General features: G+C 32.3%; 2 protein-coding genes across 2 annotated transcripts; one reads left to right on the top strand and one right to left on the bottom strand.

The window, feature by feature from the left end:
- Positions 1-5,207: 5,207 nt before the first annotated feature.
- Positions 5,208-8,177, bottom strand: LOC7495744 (pentatricopeptide repeat-containing protein At5g11310, mitochondrial). The gene is made up of 2 exons (XM_002308600.4): positions 7,481-8,177; positions 5,208-6,912 (listed from the first exon to the last, which is right to left on the bottom strand). Exons 1-2 carry the CDS (start codon positions 8,073-8,075, stop codon positions 5,684-5,686), a joined length of 1,824 nt encoding a protein of 607 aa, XP_002308636.1. The 5' UTR covers positions 8,076-8,177; the 3' UTR covers positions 5,208-5,683.
- A 14-nt stretch (positions 8,178-8,191) lies between these two features.
- LOC7495743 (photosynthetic NDH subunit of subcomplex B 3, chloroplastic) lies at positions 8,192-10,543 on the top strand. The gene is made up of 6 exons (XM_002309554.4): positions 8,192-8,480; positions 8,572-8,685; positions 8,921-8,974; positions 9,273-9,335; positions 9,579-9,641; positions 10,134-10,543. Exons 1-6 carry the CDS (start codon positions 8,274-8,276, stop codon positions 10,167-10,169), a joined length of 537 nt encoding a protein of 178 aa, XP_002309590.1. The 5' UTR covers positions 8,192-8,273; the 3' UTR covers positions 10,170-10,543.
- Positions 10,544-17,380: the final 6,837 nt, after the last annotated feature.

The raw sequence follows: 17,380 nt of genomic DNA, 5'->3' as shown, positions 1-17,380 counted from the left end.
TATATTTGCTGTGAATGTTACATCTACACATATTATGATTCACATGCCTGTGTAAGTTGAGCAATGCCTAGAAGATGGAGTGTTGTCTCAGACACAATTGTTCTCAGCACCAACCTCTAAGAAAAAAAAGAGTAATGAATCACTCGGTGGTATATGCTTAATGAAACTTTGCCCCTAGGTTTCTTCTAGTCGCGAGCGAAAAACTTGTTCAATTTGGAAGTCATAGGGTCGGATCTCGTTATTTTATTTTTATTTTTTAAAAAAAAATGCATATTTACATACGATTAACTTTATTTATAGAGTAATATTACATAAAAAATAAAAATAAAAATGAAAGGTTTTTCCAGTCATTTAGGTGAGGCCCGAAAGAATGGAAACCCAGCCTAGATGCATGGTTGAAAACCAAATCCATGCAATGCCAATTTTTCCATGCTTTCTTGTAAATCTTCTCTCTTCTTCTTCTTCTTCTTCTTCTTCTTCTTCTTCTTTGCAATTCTCGGCACACAAAACAACACATAGTTTGTCATCCAATCATTCACAAAATACTCTCACCATATCCTTGCTTTCTGGTTGATATCACGACCAATCGAAGCGCTGGTTTTTATAAAGCTAAATCTGATAGTTACAATCACGACGGCGAGCGAGCTACACCGCCCGTGCCACCCTACGATAACAAGCTATTCCCTTTCGTCTTCGCGAGCAAGTCATGGTGAGGTATTTTTATATGCATAAAGAAGACATAGGGGAGTTTTGCAGGTTACAACAACAACAACAAAAGCCGAGCAAATCCATTGAAGTGTTTGGTATTGCATTTTAAATGAGAGTTCAGTGAAATTTGAATTTTTTTTATATTTTTAAATTGTTTTATAAAAAAATATTTTAAAACATTTTATAATAAAAAATAATTTAAAAAACAATCATTATTATAACTCAAAACCATATCTTTTCTTGAACTTCATCATAGAGTTACCTTATATCTTATTCCCGACATAAAATACATGAAGGTCCCTTCAAATTTTGACCAATAGTTATGTGGTGTGGGAGCTACAAGAGAAAGCCTCCTCGTAATTACTATGAAATTGGTATTTATAATTAGTTTTTGTGGATAAATTGAGCATGTTAAAAAGATTAAAAAAAAAAAACTAAAAATATGTTAGTTAGCATGGTTTCTTTGTATTCTTTCTTTTTTTCTCAGATATAGTATTAATATCTCATTTTTTATATTTAATTATTGTCACTTATATTTTTTTATCACTTTGTTCATTACCGATTATTTTTTTTAATCATATTGTTAAATTTATTGAGATTATTAAACCCATATCAATTCAATAATCTGGATCTCATATTTCTTTTTACTTCAATAAAAACAATGGCCAGCTTGAATATTTTTTTTATATATTATAAAAAAATTGATTTGGCATGGACCACCTATCTAATATAATCAATTCGGCCATCTTTTTATAACAAAATATATATATATATATATATATATGTGGGTTCAAAAACCTATATTACCATATTAAAAGATTTTTACACAATGATGGGTGTTTTTTTACTATAAATTTAGAACCTTAATGTTTACAATGCGTGAGAATTATTTGCATCCACCAATTGAGAACCTTTTTTTAAGTTAGAATGTCAAGAATTAACAGGTGAATTTAATTTCGAGAATAACAGAAGACCATGGAATTAAAGAACGAAGAATGGCGTAATAGGTGGGAAGAGGATTTGTGGGCAATAATAAAGCTTGGGTGAGGTTGTGGTGGGAGAGTAATGGCCACTATGAGAGAAGAGGAGAAGATAGGGATAAAAATGGAGGCATTGATTCTGTAGGATCAAATTTGTTGACTGCTGCCACCATTCCCATTAATAATCTTTATCCAATCACAACTCTTGCCGTCCCTTTCCCTGTCCCTGTTGCCCACCGTGTAAGACACACTTTGTTTTTCGAATTAAAAGTATTTTTAAGAAAAAATATTTTTTTTACATTTTAAATTATTATTTTTAGATTGATTTAATATATATATATATATATATATATATAACTTTGATGCATTGTCAAGTGAAAAATATTTTAAAAAATAATCGTTATCACAATATCAAACGAGCTCTGAAAACCTTAAAACTTTAGTTACGATTCTGTCTTCCATTTGTCATTGCCATCAAACTCTTGCTATAGTTATAAAACTTAGTCCGTTTATATCTGATCTAAGATTCAAGTCATGAATTAAACTAAATTGATCAAAATCAATTTAAAATAATATTATTTTATTTTAAAAAAATTAAAAATTAAAATAATACTGTTTTTTAAAAAATAAAAAGTCAAGTTGGGTCTCACTCATATTTTAATTGGATCGATTAGATCACAAATTGATTTACCAAGGCGATTTAGTTTAACTTAACTTGAGTTAGATTCTGAATTAACCCATAGAAAGTTAACTACGTCTTGTATTTTATAAAATATAAGAAATTTTTTTATTTTATTTTCTCAAACCACCAAAATGGATTTACAGTTTTTATTTCAATTGATAATTATGTGAATTTGATTTATGTCTGTTTAAAATTTATTTAATCCATGTCAAAAATAAATGAAACCCTTTTCTTTATCGTAAAAAAATATTATAAAATACATGAATATCAAATACAAATGTTTGTCTAAAACCCAATGGAGAAAAAATATATTTTCATTATATAAAAATTTGACCATATGGTACTTTGAATTTAAAAGAACACTATGTTAATCTCATATATAACTAGCAGATAGTGACCTTAGTTTATGTTGGACCAGAAAATCAATAATAATTATTGTATATTTAGAACTAATTCTTATCATATCAAGAAGACTTCTCTTGTTCTTAGACCAGCCAGACAAACCAAGCTTTCTTCGGACGACAATTCAGATTTTTTTTTAATGTGTATTTTGTATTGTAGTGTAAAATATTTTTTTTATTTAAAAATTATATTAAAATAGTTTTTATTCAGATTTTTTTTTATATTTTTAATATTATAATATTAAAATTATAAAAAAAATATTAATTTATTATTTTTTCAAACCAATAATATTTTTCACGCGGAATTAAATGGTGCCCACCTTTTGTTCTTCCTTCTGTCAGTTTTGTCAAACTAGGAAGGCTGTGAGGCCTAGAAGGAAGAAGCTTTAAAACTTTAAATTTTATATTTGCTTGGAAGTGAAATAGATATTATTTTTTATTAAAAAATATATTAAAAAAATATAATTTAAAGCTATTTTTTTTAAAGATCACAATACCAAATAAAAAAATATTTTTTGTTTTTTCTGCAGAAAAGGAAGTAAACGTGCCCTAACTAAGTAATGACAACTGTTCATCGTGGCAGGACGATTGGATGCATTTCTTTTCTATTTTTTGATCATTACGAGGGCAGATTTTTTAATTTGGTGGCAAAATCTCTCGAGTGTTTGTACCAAGTGGACAATGATCATGAATGACAATATATATGTAGGTGCCCACAATATCACACAAATATATTATTTATCATTACATTATTGGATAAAATCATAAAAACCAATCATGGCAAAATAAAGGAACATAACAAGGCTATCATTATTAGTCCTTATTTTCCATTACAGGCCCTTTTTGCAGCTTTACTTCTGAGCCAATTTAACAACATTTGTTTGAATAGAGAAGAACTACTGAATTTATTGCAGGAAAAATAAATTATAATACAAAAGAGATAGACAAAAAAAATCTTATTTAGAAGGACCTGGTATGGTTTTTTTTTAATTTCCTTACAGCGCGAACGCCATCTAAATATTACACGGCAAGGATATTTGAGATGCTTGAAAAGATTTGAGCTATTTATAGCCTTTTGATACGAGATCTGTAAGGATTACACAATCAGCTTTTGGTCATTAACTTTCTTACCCAGAGTTGACATTAAACTCTATTTTGAAATGAGAGGTTATGTATTCTGGATTGATGTAAGATATTGGGATTAAATTTCACTAACAAATGAGTGTTTATTGGACCAAAAAATGGAATCCCAGCAATGATTTTAACTCATGCAGTTCTGCCTGTGTTTATCAGTAGTCCGCTTCACTTGCACTTGAAATGGAACTGTACAAAGTATTGAGGAAAAGGGCAATCTTGACCTGTGTAGCATGAGCGCATTAAACAAAGAAAACGAAACATAGGTCCGCAAATGGCCCTTTGCACTCCCATCGGGAGCAAAGGCGAGGCACCACAAATTAGGTAGAAATCTAGTAGCAAATGAAGGAATCCACAAAGATCCACATTAATGGCTACATCCATAATTAAGCCAAGTCTTTCTCAACAAATCCACAGAATGCCATGCGTAACATACACATCACATCCATCTGATTGCAAAATCCTAACCATGTTGATAGGAAACCACAAAACAGTAATCTAACCGGCATAATAGAAACTTTTTATAATACATTATACTGGATGTGGATGACTTGTCTAAATCCTCAACTTTCGTGTGTTTGCCATTGTGGTAGTTTTTTGCGATCACGGTTTAAAAAAGTAGATTTAAAAAAAGCTACAAATAGAACTCATGTGAAACTATAGTGTGTAAATTGTGGGGGGGGTGGGGGCAAAACACAGTTTTAACCATACCTCACCACTCTATCAAACATAAATTTAGTCTTATATCATGAACACAGACTAATGCCCGAATCTAGACTCAAGGATACCATGACCATCATGAAAAAGAAAGAGAAAGAAAAGGATTCCACTAACTCCAAAAGGTTTGATCTCATTCCAGCATCTTAGCTACCACTATAACAAAATATTTCAGTTGAGAAAGGCATTACCTATCTATAAACAATTTAAAGAAAGCATCCTTTCTTTATTACATCATGGTATCATTAATCTATAAATTATTCAAAGGAAGCAACCTTTTCTAATCTGATTAATAATAGAGGAATAAGTGAGGTGATTAGCAGCAGAACATTAAGACCCCACCAATAATAACCAGTCACATCTTGAGATGAAGGAACAAATTAAATTGTTTGTCACTCTCGGTTGGTGTTTCTTACACCCTTCGTATACTCCAAAATGGACCATACATTTTGTCAAGACTCAATTCCATCACTGTATTAGATGCCCACAACCATAAGTGTATTGCATACTCCAAAATTTCAAGTTGAAAGCATATACCATGAACATAAATAAGGATCTAAAGTGATGTATGAGCTCTAAAAAAGATTCATGTAAAAGGTGCTGTAGTGAACATCATTCATTGGCCGATAAAAAACAACAATTTACCTGCAGGATGCATCGCAAAGTTCATTTCAACTGGTAGCATCGATTAACTATTTACCTGCAAGAACTTCAACATAAACTGTGGAAAGGTGCAGCATCAAAAATATATTTAAATGCTTAAATATCCTGTTCTCTAAGTTCCGACCAATCTCCATTACCATCCAGCTCCCTTTCATTAACTCATTCTCCACGTTTGCCAGAACCCAGCATTCCACTTTGCACATGCTGAGGCTTTTGTATTCGCAGAAGCTGTCTTCATATTTGTGCTGAAACAATGCTACTTAATTATGTAAGAAGCAATTCATCTCTAGAAACAGGATTCTTCAAAAACCACATTACAAAAAGTTTTCCAAAACTGATCGCGAAGTTCTCTAATTTCACATGCCTTTGCAGGGTATTACCATCTAGAGAGTGAGATGTCATGTCTTTGCTCTCTTTTTTATATCCTCTATCAACTGATTTGCACTTGATTCGGGATTCTGAGATGAACTTCTGTGCTTAACAAGTTCTCTAGGATCATTACAAGTCTTTAGTATTTCAGACATTACTCCTGCCTTCTGCAATATAGATTTTCTCCTTGCATGTCGTGACGCATCTCTATCAACATTATATGTATTTGGCAAGTTTTTTGAATGTGAAACAGAAGACATCAGCTTACACAGTCTCCGTGCCAGCTCAGTCAGTCCCTGTTTCCTGAACTCATCATTCAATCTATGGAAAGTAAGGTATTGAGGAACTATACCTCTCCGTAACATGTCCTCAAATTCTGCAAATGCCTCTTCAAATCTCTGCATTTTACAAAGCAAATGAGTAAACATGGTGCTAGTGGCTAAGTCCATATCACATCCCCTAGCTCTCATTTCCTTGCTAATCTGAACAGCCAAGTCCAATCTCTCCTCCTCACACAACATCTTCAACAAAAGATGGTAAGTGAGTCGATCAGGGGTGTACCCAGATTCAATCATCTTGGTATATAGGTTCATCCCCTCTTCAATTTTCCTACACTTTGAAAAATGCCGAAAGAAATAATTATAAGTTGTAGGGGTTGGGAAGACTTCCCTGCTAATCATCATCTTAAGGATCTTGCTAGCCCCAACAAGGTCTCCAGCCTTACAGTAACCCTTTACCAAAGAATTGTAGGTGGAGATAGTGGGGCCTTCCTCACACAGAAAAAAGTGCTCCATCATCCCCAAGACCTCCTTAAACCTACCAGCTTCTGCTAATGCATCAATAATGGGATTATATACAATGGCATTTGATTTAATCCCTTCTCTTTTCATTTCATCAACCAATTCAATAGCCCTCTCAACACGACGCATACGACTGTACCCTTCTACCAGTGTACCATATGTTACAACACTCGGTTTTACATTCTTCTTCTTCATTTCCAGCCAAAGCCTCTCTGCATGCTTGAGCTTTCTTGATCTAAACCATCCATTTAACAGTATATTATATATCCGAACTGATGGAACCCAGCATGGGTCCTTCTCCACTTTCCTATCAAAATAGTCTGTAGCCACCCTAACATGCCCCTCCTTACAAAGTGAATCCAACAAAATTTCAAACAAGCTCGTTCCAGCTTCAGAATTATGAATCAAATCTAAACTGCTCGCGTATTCAAATGTTCTAATTGCAGCTTCAGACATTCCTGCACCAATGCAGAACCATTTAGTGAACACAAATCCAACAACAATAAGATGGTATAACTGCAAATCAAAACCAGCCACAAAACCTTACAATAATGAAATCTCCCTTGCACTAATTCAAATTCCATGCAAAACTCAAACATTCCAATTCCAACAAAATTTATAAGTCAACCAAAAGGTAAAGCTTGGGCCAACTACAAACACACAAAGATTGTAGTTGGTAACTATACAATCAAATAACAATCTCAGATTTAAAAACCAAACAAGAAGCTGGCTCCAAATCACAATTTGACATTCGAAGTCAATATCACACACGTTTCAAGCAATTTCTAATTATCAAATCAAAACCAAGCTCAAATTTTTAATTCAAAAGACACAAATCTAACACTATAAAGTATAAACCCTTTAATATTCAATGGAAATTACCTATGAGAGTGTACCTAATCGAGCACTGTAACGGCGAGTACAAAACCAAGCAAATTCTTTCAGTTCAACACAGCACAACAAGTTCCAAACTATAACTCAAAAAAACACAACTCAATGTCGCAAAAACCCAAAATTCCATATTACCTGCTCTAGTATACCTTCTGATCAAAATGGCAAAAGTGTCACTAGAAACCAAATCCCCTCCTTCATTTCCACCAATCCTATCAAGCAATAAACACCAAGCAGAACCAAATTCTCTTGCTTTACCAAGAAAATTCACCATTGAATTAAACAACGCCGCAGAGGATTGAAACCCAGGTTTCTTCTCTGCCCACAGAAATACGCTGTGCAGCAACTTTGGTGATGAATCAAAATGGTCAAATACTGACTGTATAAGACCCAGTTCCGGTTCAATTCCGGTCCGGTCCAAAGCGGTTCGGAGGGATGGACCGAGCTGGATTTTGGGGTCTTTGAGGATGTTGCAGAGGGTAAAGAAATCATTTTGATGGTAATTAGGGTTTGAGTTTGAAGTTGGAGAGGAGTTTTGCTGGTCTGCTGATGGGGATGGGGCCAAGTTGGGGTTGTGGGGCCACTTGATTAGAGGGTTTCCTTGTACGGCCAGCCACGATTCCGCGGAGGACACGGCGGAGAAGTGGCGGTTATGCGGCGGTTTTCTGGTTGTTAAAAATACATAAAGTAGAGTTGTGTTTTTGTGGAAGTTAATGAGAGACGACTTCATTTGTTAGTTAGTGCCCCCTAACAACTGATTATGTCTTTCAGGTGGCAAAATATAGATCACAAGATTAATAGTTTATTGAATTACGAAACTACCCTCCAAAGAAAGATTGAGAAAGTTCTGTGCTTGGTTAAAATGGAGAGGAGAAGAGTCAGAGAACAAGAAAATTTCTAGGGAAGAAGACAGTAGTGAAAGCGAGAAATGGCCACCATTAATTTTGGTGGGATATCACTCATGATGCCAGAGTTATCTCATGCTAATGGAAAAGGATATGGGAATTGTGTTAGTGTCAAGGTTGTGCCAAGAAAGAGACTTGTTTCTGTCTCTGCTTCTGCTTCTGCTAAATCAATGGAGTCTTCAGGGAGTGTTACTGATCAAAAGCCTGAAATTGAGCTCGAGTTTATTGGGGTACGACTATCAGTGCTCGAGAACTCCTAGCATTGATAGTCTTTAAATGTTTAGCGATTATCTTTTGGTTTTGATATTTGCTTTATTGCAGCCGAAGCCGGAAGCTGATGGGAAGTATCCGGTGGAGAGAGCGAAAGCGATTAGTGGAGAGAAGTTGTTGAGGAACATCATGTCGGATAACAAGATTGAGCTCTACGCTACCTATGTAAGTTTGTGGTTTTCAACCTCCTAGAATCATTACAGGCATGCATTCTATGGTTTAAATAAATTTGACAATGCATATCATCATATCATATATATTTAAGCTTTAACCACTAAATTAGGTATATGAATTGGCATCTATACATTTTTTTTCTCTTCCAAATTGTGTTTCAAGTAGTTATGGTTAAATTTTAGCTCTTAATTTGGTGCGTGTAATTGTTATTTTGAGATTCCAACAGGGGAAAGTGATGAACTGTGGAGGTGGTGGAAGCTGTGGAACTTGCATTGTGGAGGTATTCTTTTTTAACAATTATCTCGCAGCTTGTATCAATCTCTTCATTAAGCCAATAATTGCGAACATCTGGTAACAATACCATTGCCAAGCACTTCGATTCTTGAATGATGGTATCTGGACTGTTGTGCATGCAGTTCCTTTGTTGGCCAAACCATTTGAGACCAAAATTTTCTGCTTCGACCTTGATTTTCTATGTTGCCTCCTGAAATCCATGTCCATCACTGGAACTTGAATTGTTGCTTGTTTTTATTCATGTCCTCAACTTGTGTGCATCCTCCAATGTCCTTCTCATGCAGATTCTTGATGGAAACGATCTTTTGAATGAAAGAACAAATACCGAACTCCGGTATCTGAAGAAGGTAATCCCTCTGCCCCCCTCTGATGCACCGATGAAATTAAAACCTTGCACTTTGTGAACTATCGTGCTGTCAAACCTGCTTGATTTGAATGCGATACCCTCACCAACTCCTTCCTTCAAGAGCCGCACTTTCATTAACTGTTCTTATCAGTATAAAATGGTTATCTTCATCTTACCATTTTTCCTTTTTTTGGTGGCAATATACTCCTTGTAGAGTTCATCCTTTGACTCTCTGATTGTGCAGAATCCTGAATCCTGGAGGCTCGCTTGTCAAACAATTGTTGGAAACAAAGAAAACTCTGGCAAGGTAATGACATTTATCAGATATGACTACTCCTGACATTGGAGTTCCCAAAACACCTGTCTTATAAAAAAATTTAGCACATGATGCTCTGAGAGCTACAGAAAGAACAATTTAAAGACGGTGCCTTCTACAATGCCTTGCAAGGCTGTGTAATTATAATGCCTTTCTCGCATTTTTGTGATCCGAAACTTTCTGTGATGTTGCAATATTATTCTGTCAGTTTTTAGAAATTTGTTTTGACTGCATCCACCTTATAAAATATTCAGAAATATTGCACTATCATTCTGTGACTATACACAAACCTTCTGTCACCATCTTGGAAAATTCTATGCCTTTTGTAATGGCTTCAAAGGTATTGTAAAATCTCCCGTGTTAAGACGCCCGATTTTTCTTTCAGATGGTATAATAGGAATGTTTGGCCTTGAGGACAACATAGTTTGGTAAGATTTTGAATTTGATAGATTTAATGGAGTGCTATTCCTGTGGTTGTATCAGGTTGTGGTTCAGAGGATACCCCAGTGGAAGAAATGATTAGAAGCAAGGCATGGTCAATGACTGAAGCCAAAGAACATTATGATGGTTCAGACAACTCATGGTAATGCAGATGCAGCATCAAAACTTCACTGGTAAATTTTTTGTCAGAAATCTTAGCTTTGCGTGCGTGTGATCATGTGGAATGGTGCAAAAGGATCCACGTAGCTGACCCCAACTGGTTTGGGACCCAGGCTTGGTTGTTGTTGTTGTAAATCTTAGCATTTCATGCTAATGCACGTTGCCTGCATTTGTCAAATGCTTCCTGTATTCAGTTCATTGCTTTTGCTGTGCACATCATAGAACTGGCTTCTTCAGCATTCTCAACTTTTGTACTGGTGTTTTAAAGCTATAGGCCTGTCTTCTGATGGTTATTAGCAGGGTAGGCAGATCTTATAATTAAGCCAAACCCATTAGGAACTGCAATACTGGAGTACTGGACACATCTTGAAATAACGAACAATCTCCCTTGTCCTGAATTCTGCGCGTTAACCTAGCCGATAACATTATAATACTTGAAGCTGACAATCGTTCCAGGTGACTTGTTTAAGGTTGTTCTGTTGATTGACAAAAACACTAGAGGGAAAGAAAAGAAATTAGACGCTCTCTGTCATCTGTTTCTTAGTCTTTTTGAAAATTAGAGTATTACTCCACTACTGGACTCGCCCTAATCTATGACTATTATTTCTGAAGACAACAAGGAATTTGTGAGATGAGGTTGTAGTGGATGCTCAGGCTTCTCTTAAGTAACTGGCTGGAGAGGTTACTTCTCCATGCAATGTGCTATCAGTTCTTCAAAACCTCCTCTATAATCTTGCAACGTCTCACATTTGTGCTTCTGACACTGCTCCAGCTCCAAGGGTTCCTCCCAGGTCCAACTCGTGCACTCGCGGAGAGTACCAGTGAGCAAGTCACCTTGATAAATCTAGTTAGTATAATCAGATAGCAATAAGTTGTCTGGATGCCATTGTCACTGCATGTATTCTGTTTCCCTTGTCATCTTGAGAATAACTGAGCAGTGAATAGGGAAAAACCATAGATTCAAAGGATAATCACTCTTTGTATTTCTGCTGAGATTAACCATCGTAGACTTACTCGTGTATTGTCTGAAATACTAGAGTGAAAATAAGCAAATCAACAGCTATTTAGAGAATCTCAGGAGAATGAAGATAGAAACTTACAAGCAATACTGCTAAGAATTTTGAGTTTAGGGTGTGTTCATCAAAGATAATCGCGTTTCTGACCGTTTTCTTAGTTATAAAAAAATGGTTTTATGTTGGATTTTTTTATATACAGATAACATATAATTAATTTACATGCCCTTAGAATTATTCATCAATATATGTTATGCATGCTAAATTATATACATTAGGAAAGACGTGTAAATAAGAAATTAATATAAACATCAAAGACATCTTTTTTCATAAAAAAATATCAATATTTTCAAAATAATAAAAATAATAATATGAGATAATTTGTGATCTGTTAGAAATACAAAATATATAGAATGTTATAGATGCATTAATGTTTGTAAATGTATACATATATTCATATATTTAGAATTATCTGGAAGTTGGTATATGAGATAATTTGTGATCTGTTAGAAATACAAAATATAAATAAATTGACATCATACACAAATTAACTAGCAGCCTATTGATCCTGGGACATTATATATGGAGTAACTTTAGGGAATGTTTGTTTGTGTATTTAAAAAGTATTTTTTAAAAAAAAATAAATTTTATTTTATTTTTTTCTTTGTTTTAAATTATATTTTGTGTTTTCAGATCATTTTAATGTGTTAATATTAAAAATAAATTTAAAAAAATAAAAAAAATATTATTTCAATATATTTTTAAGCGAAAAGTACTTTGAAAAGTAACAGTTACCACAATATCAAACATACTTTTACTCGATTCTAGTATTCGGTTATCTACATGGTGTTAAAAGCCCATTTCTTTATAGGCCTGGTTGAGATACAATCGAAGATAAATTTATTTTTCTATAAATAAAAAAATATTAGGAGAATGTTTTGTATCATGGTAGTTCTTGTCATTGCATTTTAAAAATAAATTTTAAAAAAAACATATATTTGGTTAAAATTACTGTAATATCATAATAAATAAAAAACAGGTTTATATAAATAAAAAATAGATTATTTTAACTTTACAAAATTAAAATTTAAAATGTAACGATATATATATAAGATAAAGATAAAACATAAAAATGATTTAGTTAATCAAACAGTTTTTTTATATATATAGTTGGGCAAAAAAACATAGAAGGTATGGTAATAATAACAAACTTTCTCTGAATCGATTTCTCCTTCTCTCTACAGTAATGCAATTGTGGTCCTAATGGTTCCGCTGCAAGAGACCGAACCTTCTACTTTTTGCTCTGATCTGTAAGGACGGGAGGCCGGTTAGCAACCCCACAAACTAGACCTGGTGTGCCTGATACCATTGAAAATAGCAAGCAACATTTTAAAACTATATCCTCTGCCCGTTTCCTGGTCCCAATATTCTTTTTTATATTTCTCAAAATTCTAATATTGAGTTATTGTATCATTTTGTGAGTAATTAAATAAACATGAGTTATTTTTTATTAAAATAATATTATTTTATTTCTTGTTGTTTTTTTTAATATCAATTTAGTTGAATCGAGTTTGTTCAGATAAACCAAGTTATCAGATTAATTATGTTTTATTGGTCAATATTTTATTAAATTCAATTAAAATTAAATTTTTAATTTCTCGGATGAATCCACCAAGTAGGTCTGTCAAATAATCATCTCAACCCAATATCTTAAGTTATTAGATGAGGTCCAAGTTATGATTTAGATTATTCTCTAACACACCCCCTCAAGTGAAAATTCTTTGAGCTTGAAACTTGCACAGGCACACATCATCTTGTATTTAATTTTTATCAAATAAATGGGAATGGTGAGATTCGAACTCGTGATCGCTTGGTCATCAAGACTCTGATACCATATCAAAGAATCATCTCAACTCAATAGCTTAAGTTATTAGATGAGATCCCAAGATATAATTTATACAATTCTCTAATAAATTCTGAGTTTTACAACTATGAACAAAATTTTTGGAGATAGGCTTTCCCTCATAATAATTAAGATGCACTTTTGAATAACATGAGATCAGGACTTGGAAAATACATGGCGAAAGATGTTGCTTGGAAAAAAAAAAAAAAAAGAGGAAATTTCCCGGTGTTCCCATGTTTTGAATTGGCGACACCCTTTTGAACATTTTGGCAGCTAGTGTTTTTTCTTCGAGTATGAGGAATCATTGGGGGGTGGTTTATCATATCAAAGGCGACCATGTGTTTTTGTTTAAATCTTGAAGGTAGCCATGAATTTGGTGGGGTGGGGTTTGTTTTTATTTTCTTTATTATGTTAGCTCAGCATTAAAAACAAATGGTTGAAGCATTACTATCATCTAGGGACTAGGGTCCTACTTCATGCTTCATATCAGTGTTTGTTCCGTGCGTTACAATTTGCTTCTTATTTGAAAAAGATATTAAATTGTTTTTTTTAAGTAGTTTTGAATGATTTATTCTTGTTGGTATTAAAAATAAAAAAAATATTATTTTAATATATTTTTAATTTAAAATCATTTTTAAAAAATAGTGTGCATATCGTTAAACACAGGCCCTGTTTATTTTTACCTTTCAAAAACATTTTTAAAAAAATTTAAATTTTTTTATTTTTTTCTTTACTTCAAATTAATATATTTTTAGTATTTTTATATCGTTTTAATATATTTATGTTAAAATAATTTTAAAAAATAAAAAATATATTATTTTAATGCATTTTTAAATGAAAAATATTTTAAAAAATAACTGTATTTTTTTAATTGCATTCTTGTTGGGAGTTTGGCATGGGACAATGTGTCTGGTGTCTTGAACTTCAAATTGCCACTATCAACCTTTGACTCTCTACAAAGTTGGGTTCGATGATCATGTGAAGATTCAAACGAGACATTGACTTCTTTAAACGACGAGTGTGCCTAAATGTGTGATTAACTAATAAATTCATGCTCCTGTGGACCATTCTAAGGCACACTGTCTAGCTTCAAGAGCCATTCTTTAAAAAACCTTTCTTCCCTTTCCCTATATCGAAAGGGCTGTCGTTCCCATTGCCAATTCTCGCTTCCCTTTCTTGCCCACCGCGCTAATAAATATGCAACAAGATCAGTCGGTGTGGAACAAACGATAGTGTCGTGTAGTGTGGTTGATATTTTTCTTCGAGTTTTCACGTGGCAGCCAATAAGCCAGATCCACTGCTACTTTCCTAGTGTATAAAAAATGGCTTCTTCCAGGTGTCGATGTCTCAGTGATTTCTTCCTTGACATTTTACATTTTGGCATGTCTAGATTGTAATAGCGATGATAATTTAAAATGTTTTTTATTTAAAAATATAATTAAAATAATATTTTTTTTATTTTTTAAAATAATTTTTAATATTAGTACACCAAAACAATCTAAAAACATAAAATAAAATTTATTTTATATAAAAAAAAATTAAATTTTGAGAGAACGCGGTTTACACCGCGTTCCCAAACATGCTCATAGGAACCGGTCCAGGTTAAACAGGCAAAGACCCAGGTTAAGTCTCAGGTAAATTGATTCAGTCTAATCTAAACATCTATAAAAATATAAATGAAATAATATTATTTTCAAAAAAATATATAATTCAAATTAAATTTTTTTCAAGATCAATCATCAAGCGGATCTTAAAACTATGAACTTGCGTGCTCTCAACCCTTTGTAAATTGCATTCTTTTACCTATTTCTTTATTTTATTTTAATCGGATTCTAGATGCTGCCATATTTTTAATATAATAAATAAAATGGGCCCGGTAGGAGCCTCTTGGGCTAACAAATAAAGTATAAAAAAAGGCTTAGACCCACCTATCTTTCTGATTTAAACTGGGGGTCCACCATGCAGACGCTGCACATGGGCCAGACGTGGACTTTAAGTTACTGAAATTCGAACACGCTCTTGGTCAATGAGTGACTCAGCAGGGAATTCAGTGAAGCACTCTCCTTTGCTCTTTGTCAAATCACACACACTTTCATTTCTTGAAACAAAAAAGAGAGGACAATATATATATATATATATATATATATATATATATATATATATATATATATATATATATATATATATATATATTATAGTTTAGGCTCCGTTTGTTATCTAAGCTCATGCTTCTGTTTTTTTAGAATAAAAAACAAATGAAATAATGTTTTTCAATCTATTTTCTAACCCGAAAAATAAAAGCATTAGCTTGGACAAATGAACTCCTAGGCAACGCGTGTGGGAGTGCATTGGAACGTATTTTTCCAATTTTTTGATGATTTTTTAAAATACTTTAAATTAATATTTTTTAGTATTTTATTATTATTTTGAAATACTAATATTAGAAATATAAAAAAAAATATTATTTTAATATAATTTTAACCAAAAAAAAACATTTTTAAAAAAACTCTATACTATAATCTCGAACAAGTCATTAGTTTTGTTACCAAGCTTGAGGTTGAATTGATGATGATTGGCATTATTGTCCTTCAAAGTTCAAAAAAGTCCTTCAAAATTAAAGGGTGTTAAAATAGCTCCAAATGTCTTTTTCAATTTTCAACATCTCTCTTTACCTTCTTTTTTTAATAAATGCCCTCATATATATATATACCTACTTGGCCAAATTATAGCCAGAAGTTTCACAATAATCCAACTCATAATCAAACCTATCCTAAAATGTTATAAATGTGTGCATCAATGCTGATGTAAATAACACTCAATACACATGTATTATGAAAAATGATTATTTTTTAAAGTGTTTTTTATTTAAAAATATATTAAAATAATAATTTTTTTATTTTTTAATTATTTTTTATATCAACATATCAAAATGATCCAAAAATATATAAAAAATAAAAATAAAATAAAATAACTCATAAAATTTAACCAACCCCCATTTGAAATGCAATGTTAAATGGGGCTATGTAAAGTACGGTTGGAGGTTATGATAGGATTATTAAAAACAATTTAATTTTCAATCCATTTATTTAAAATGTTCTTTGTCTTTAGAACAATCTTTTTGCAACAATTTCTTCTTAGTTGTTGGTCTTGTCTATTCATTTTCCTTTCAATTTGTCGTAGGAGAGGTATTTATCATCAACCTAGAAAAAATACGAAAGGTTTTTGAGAAAACTAGAAGGAAAGAAAAGAAAAATCAATCGTTTGGTGATTTTTTAAATATAAAGCCAAATGTGAACTTTCTTGGAAGATAAATTATTGAAGCGAACCTGTTAACCTTGAAGGATTATTATAGAGTGAATTGGTATTTTTTAAAAAATTAACTTATACGTGGTTTTTAAGACTAAAAACTCTTGTTAATGGCATTAGTTATACCAAATCAAAATTTATACAGGTCTAATGCAATGTTATTAAATCAGATAAAATTTAACGTGTTAATTTGATAACTTATTAATTCATTAACTTAATTAGAACTAGGTTTTATATCAAATTAAATGAGAGTTAACCTATTTAAACTCGATCGATCTAATAGATTAACTTGTAACGTTTAAAATCCAAGTAAAATCTGATTTAATTTTTTAAAATAATAATATTTTAACTTTTTTATATTAAAATAATATTATTTTAAATTAATTCACGTGAATTTATATTAACACATTAAATTTATAACTCAAATTCTGAGTCGGGTTATTAACCAGCTGGCTTATATGGTGCAGTGTTTTATTGAAATAGAAAATATACTAGTTCAAGATTGCCATGTTGCCTTGCAAAATATGGTCAAGACATAAGAATGGCAAGTTGCAAAGATTTAAAATTGACCGTGTGAGTTAATTATGGATCGCACCTGTAGTTATTTACAAGTCAACTTAATTAGCAGCTGTGATATCCACATGTATAATTAATAGTTATTTTTTATATACTCGGAAAATAAATAATTGGAATCTAACAGGAAACTTCCCTTTTTACTTTTTACTTATTTCATTTGATTTTCCTTTTAACCAATTCTGGCTCAAGCACTTACTCGTATTTTTTTGCCACGTTTTCCTTGTATCTAGCATCGTGATCTCGAGGCTCCCTTTCCTTATACACTAAAAAGTTAAAAACGACAATTAATTACCATATAAATAATCGTAACCAGTAATTCTCTAAAAAATAGA

This window comes from Populus trichocarpa, chromosome 6 (genome assembly GCF_000002775.5).
Source record: "Populus trichocarpa isolate Nisqually-1 chromosome 6, P.trichocarpa_v4.1, whole genome shotgun sequence".
Lineage (NCBI taxonomy): Eukaryota > Viridiplantae > Streptophyta > Magnoliopsida > Malpighiales > Salicaceae > Populus > Populus trichocarpa.
Note: the sequence above shows the minus strand (reverse complement) of the source record. Positions and strands in the feature narration are given on the sequence as shown.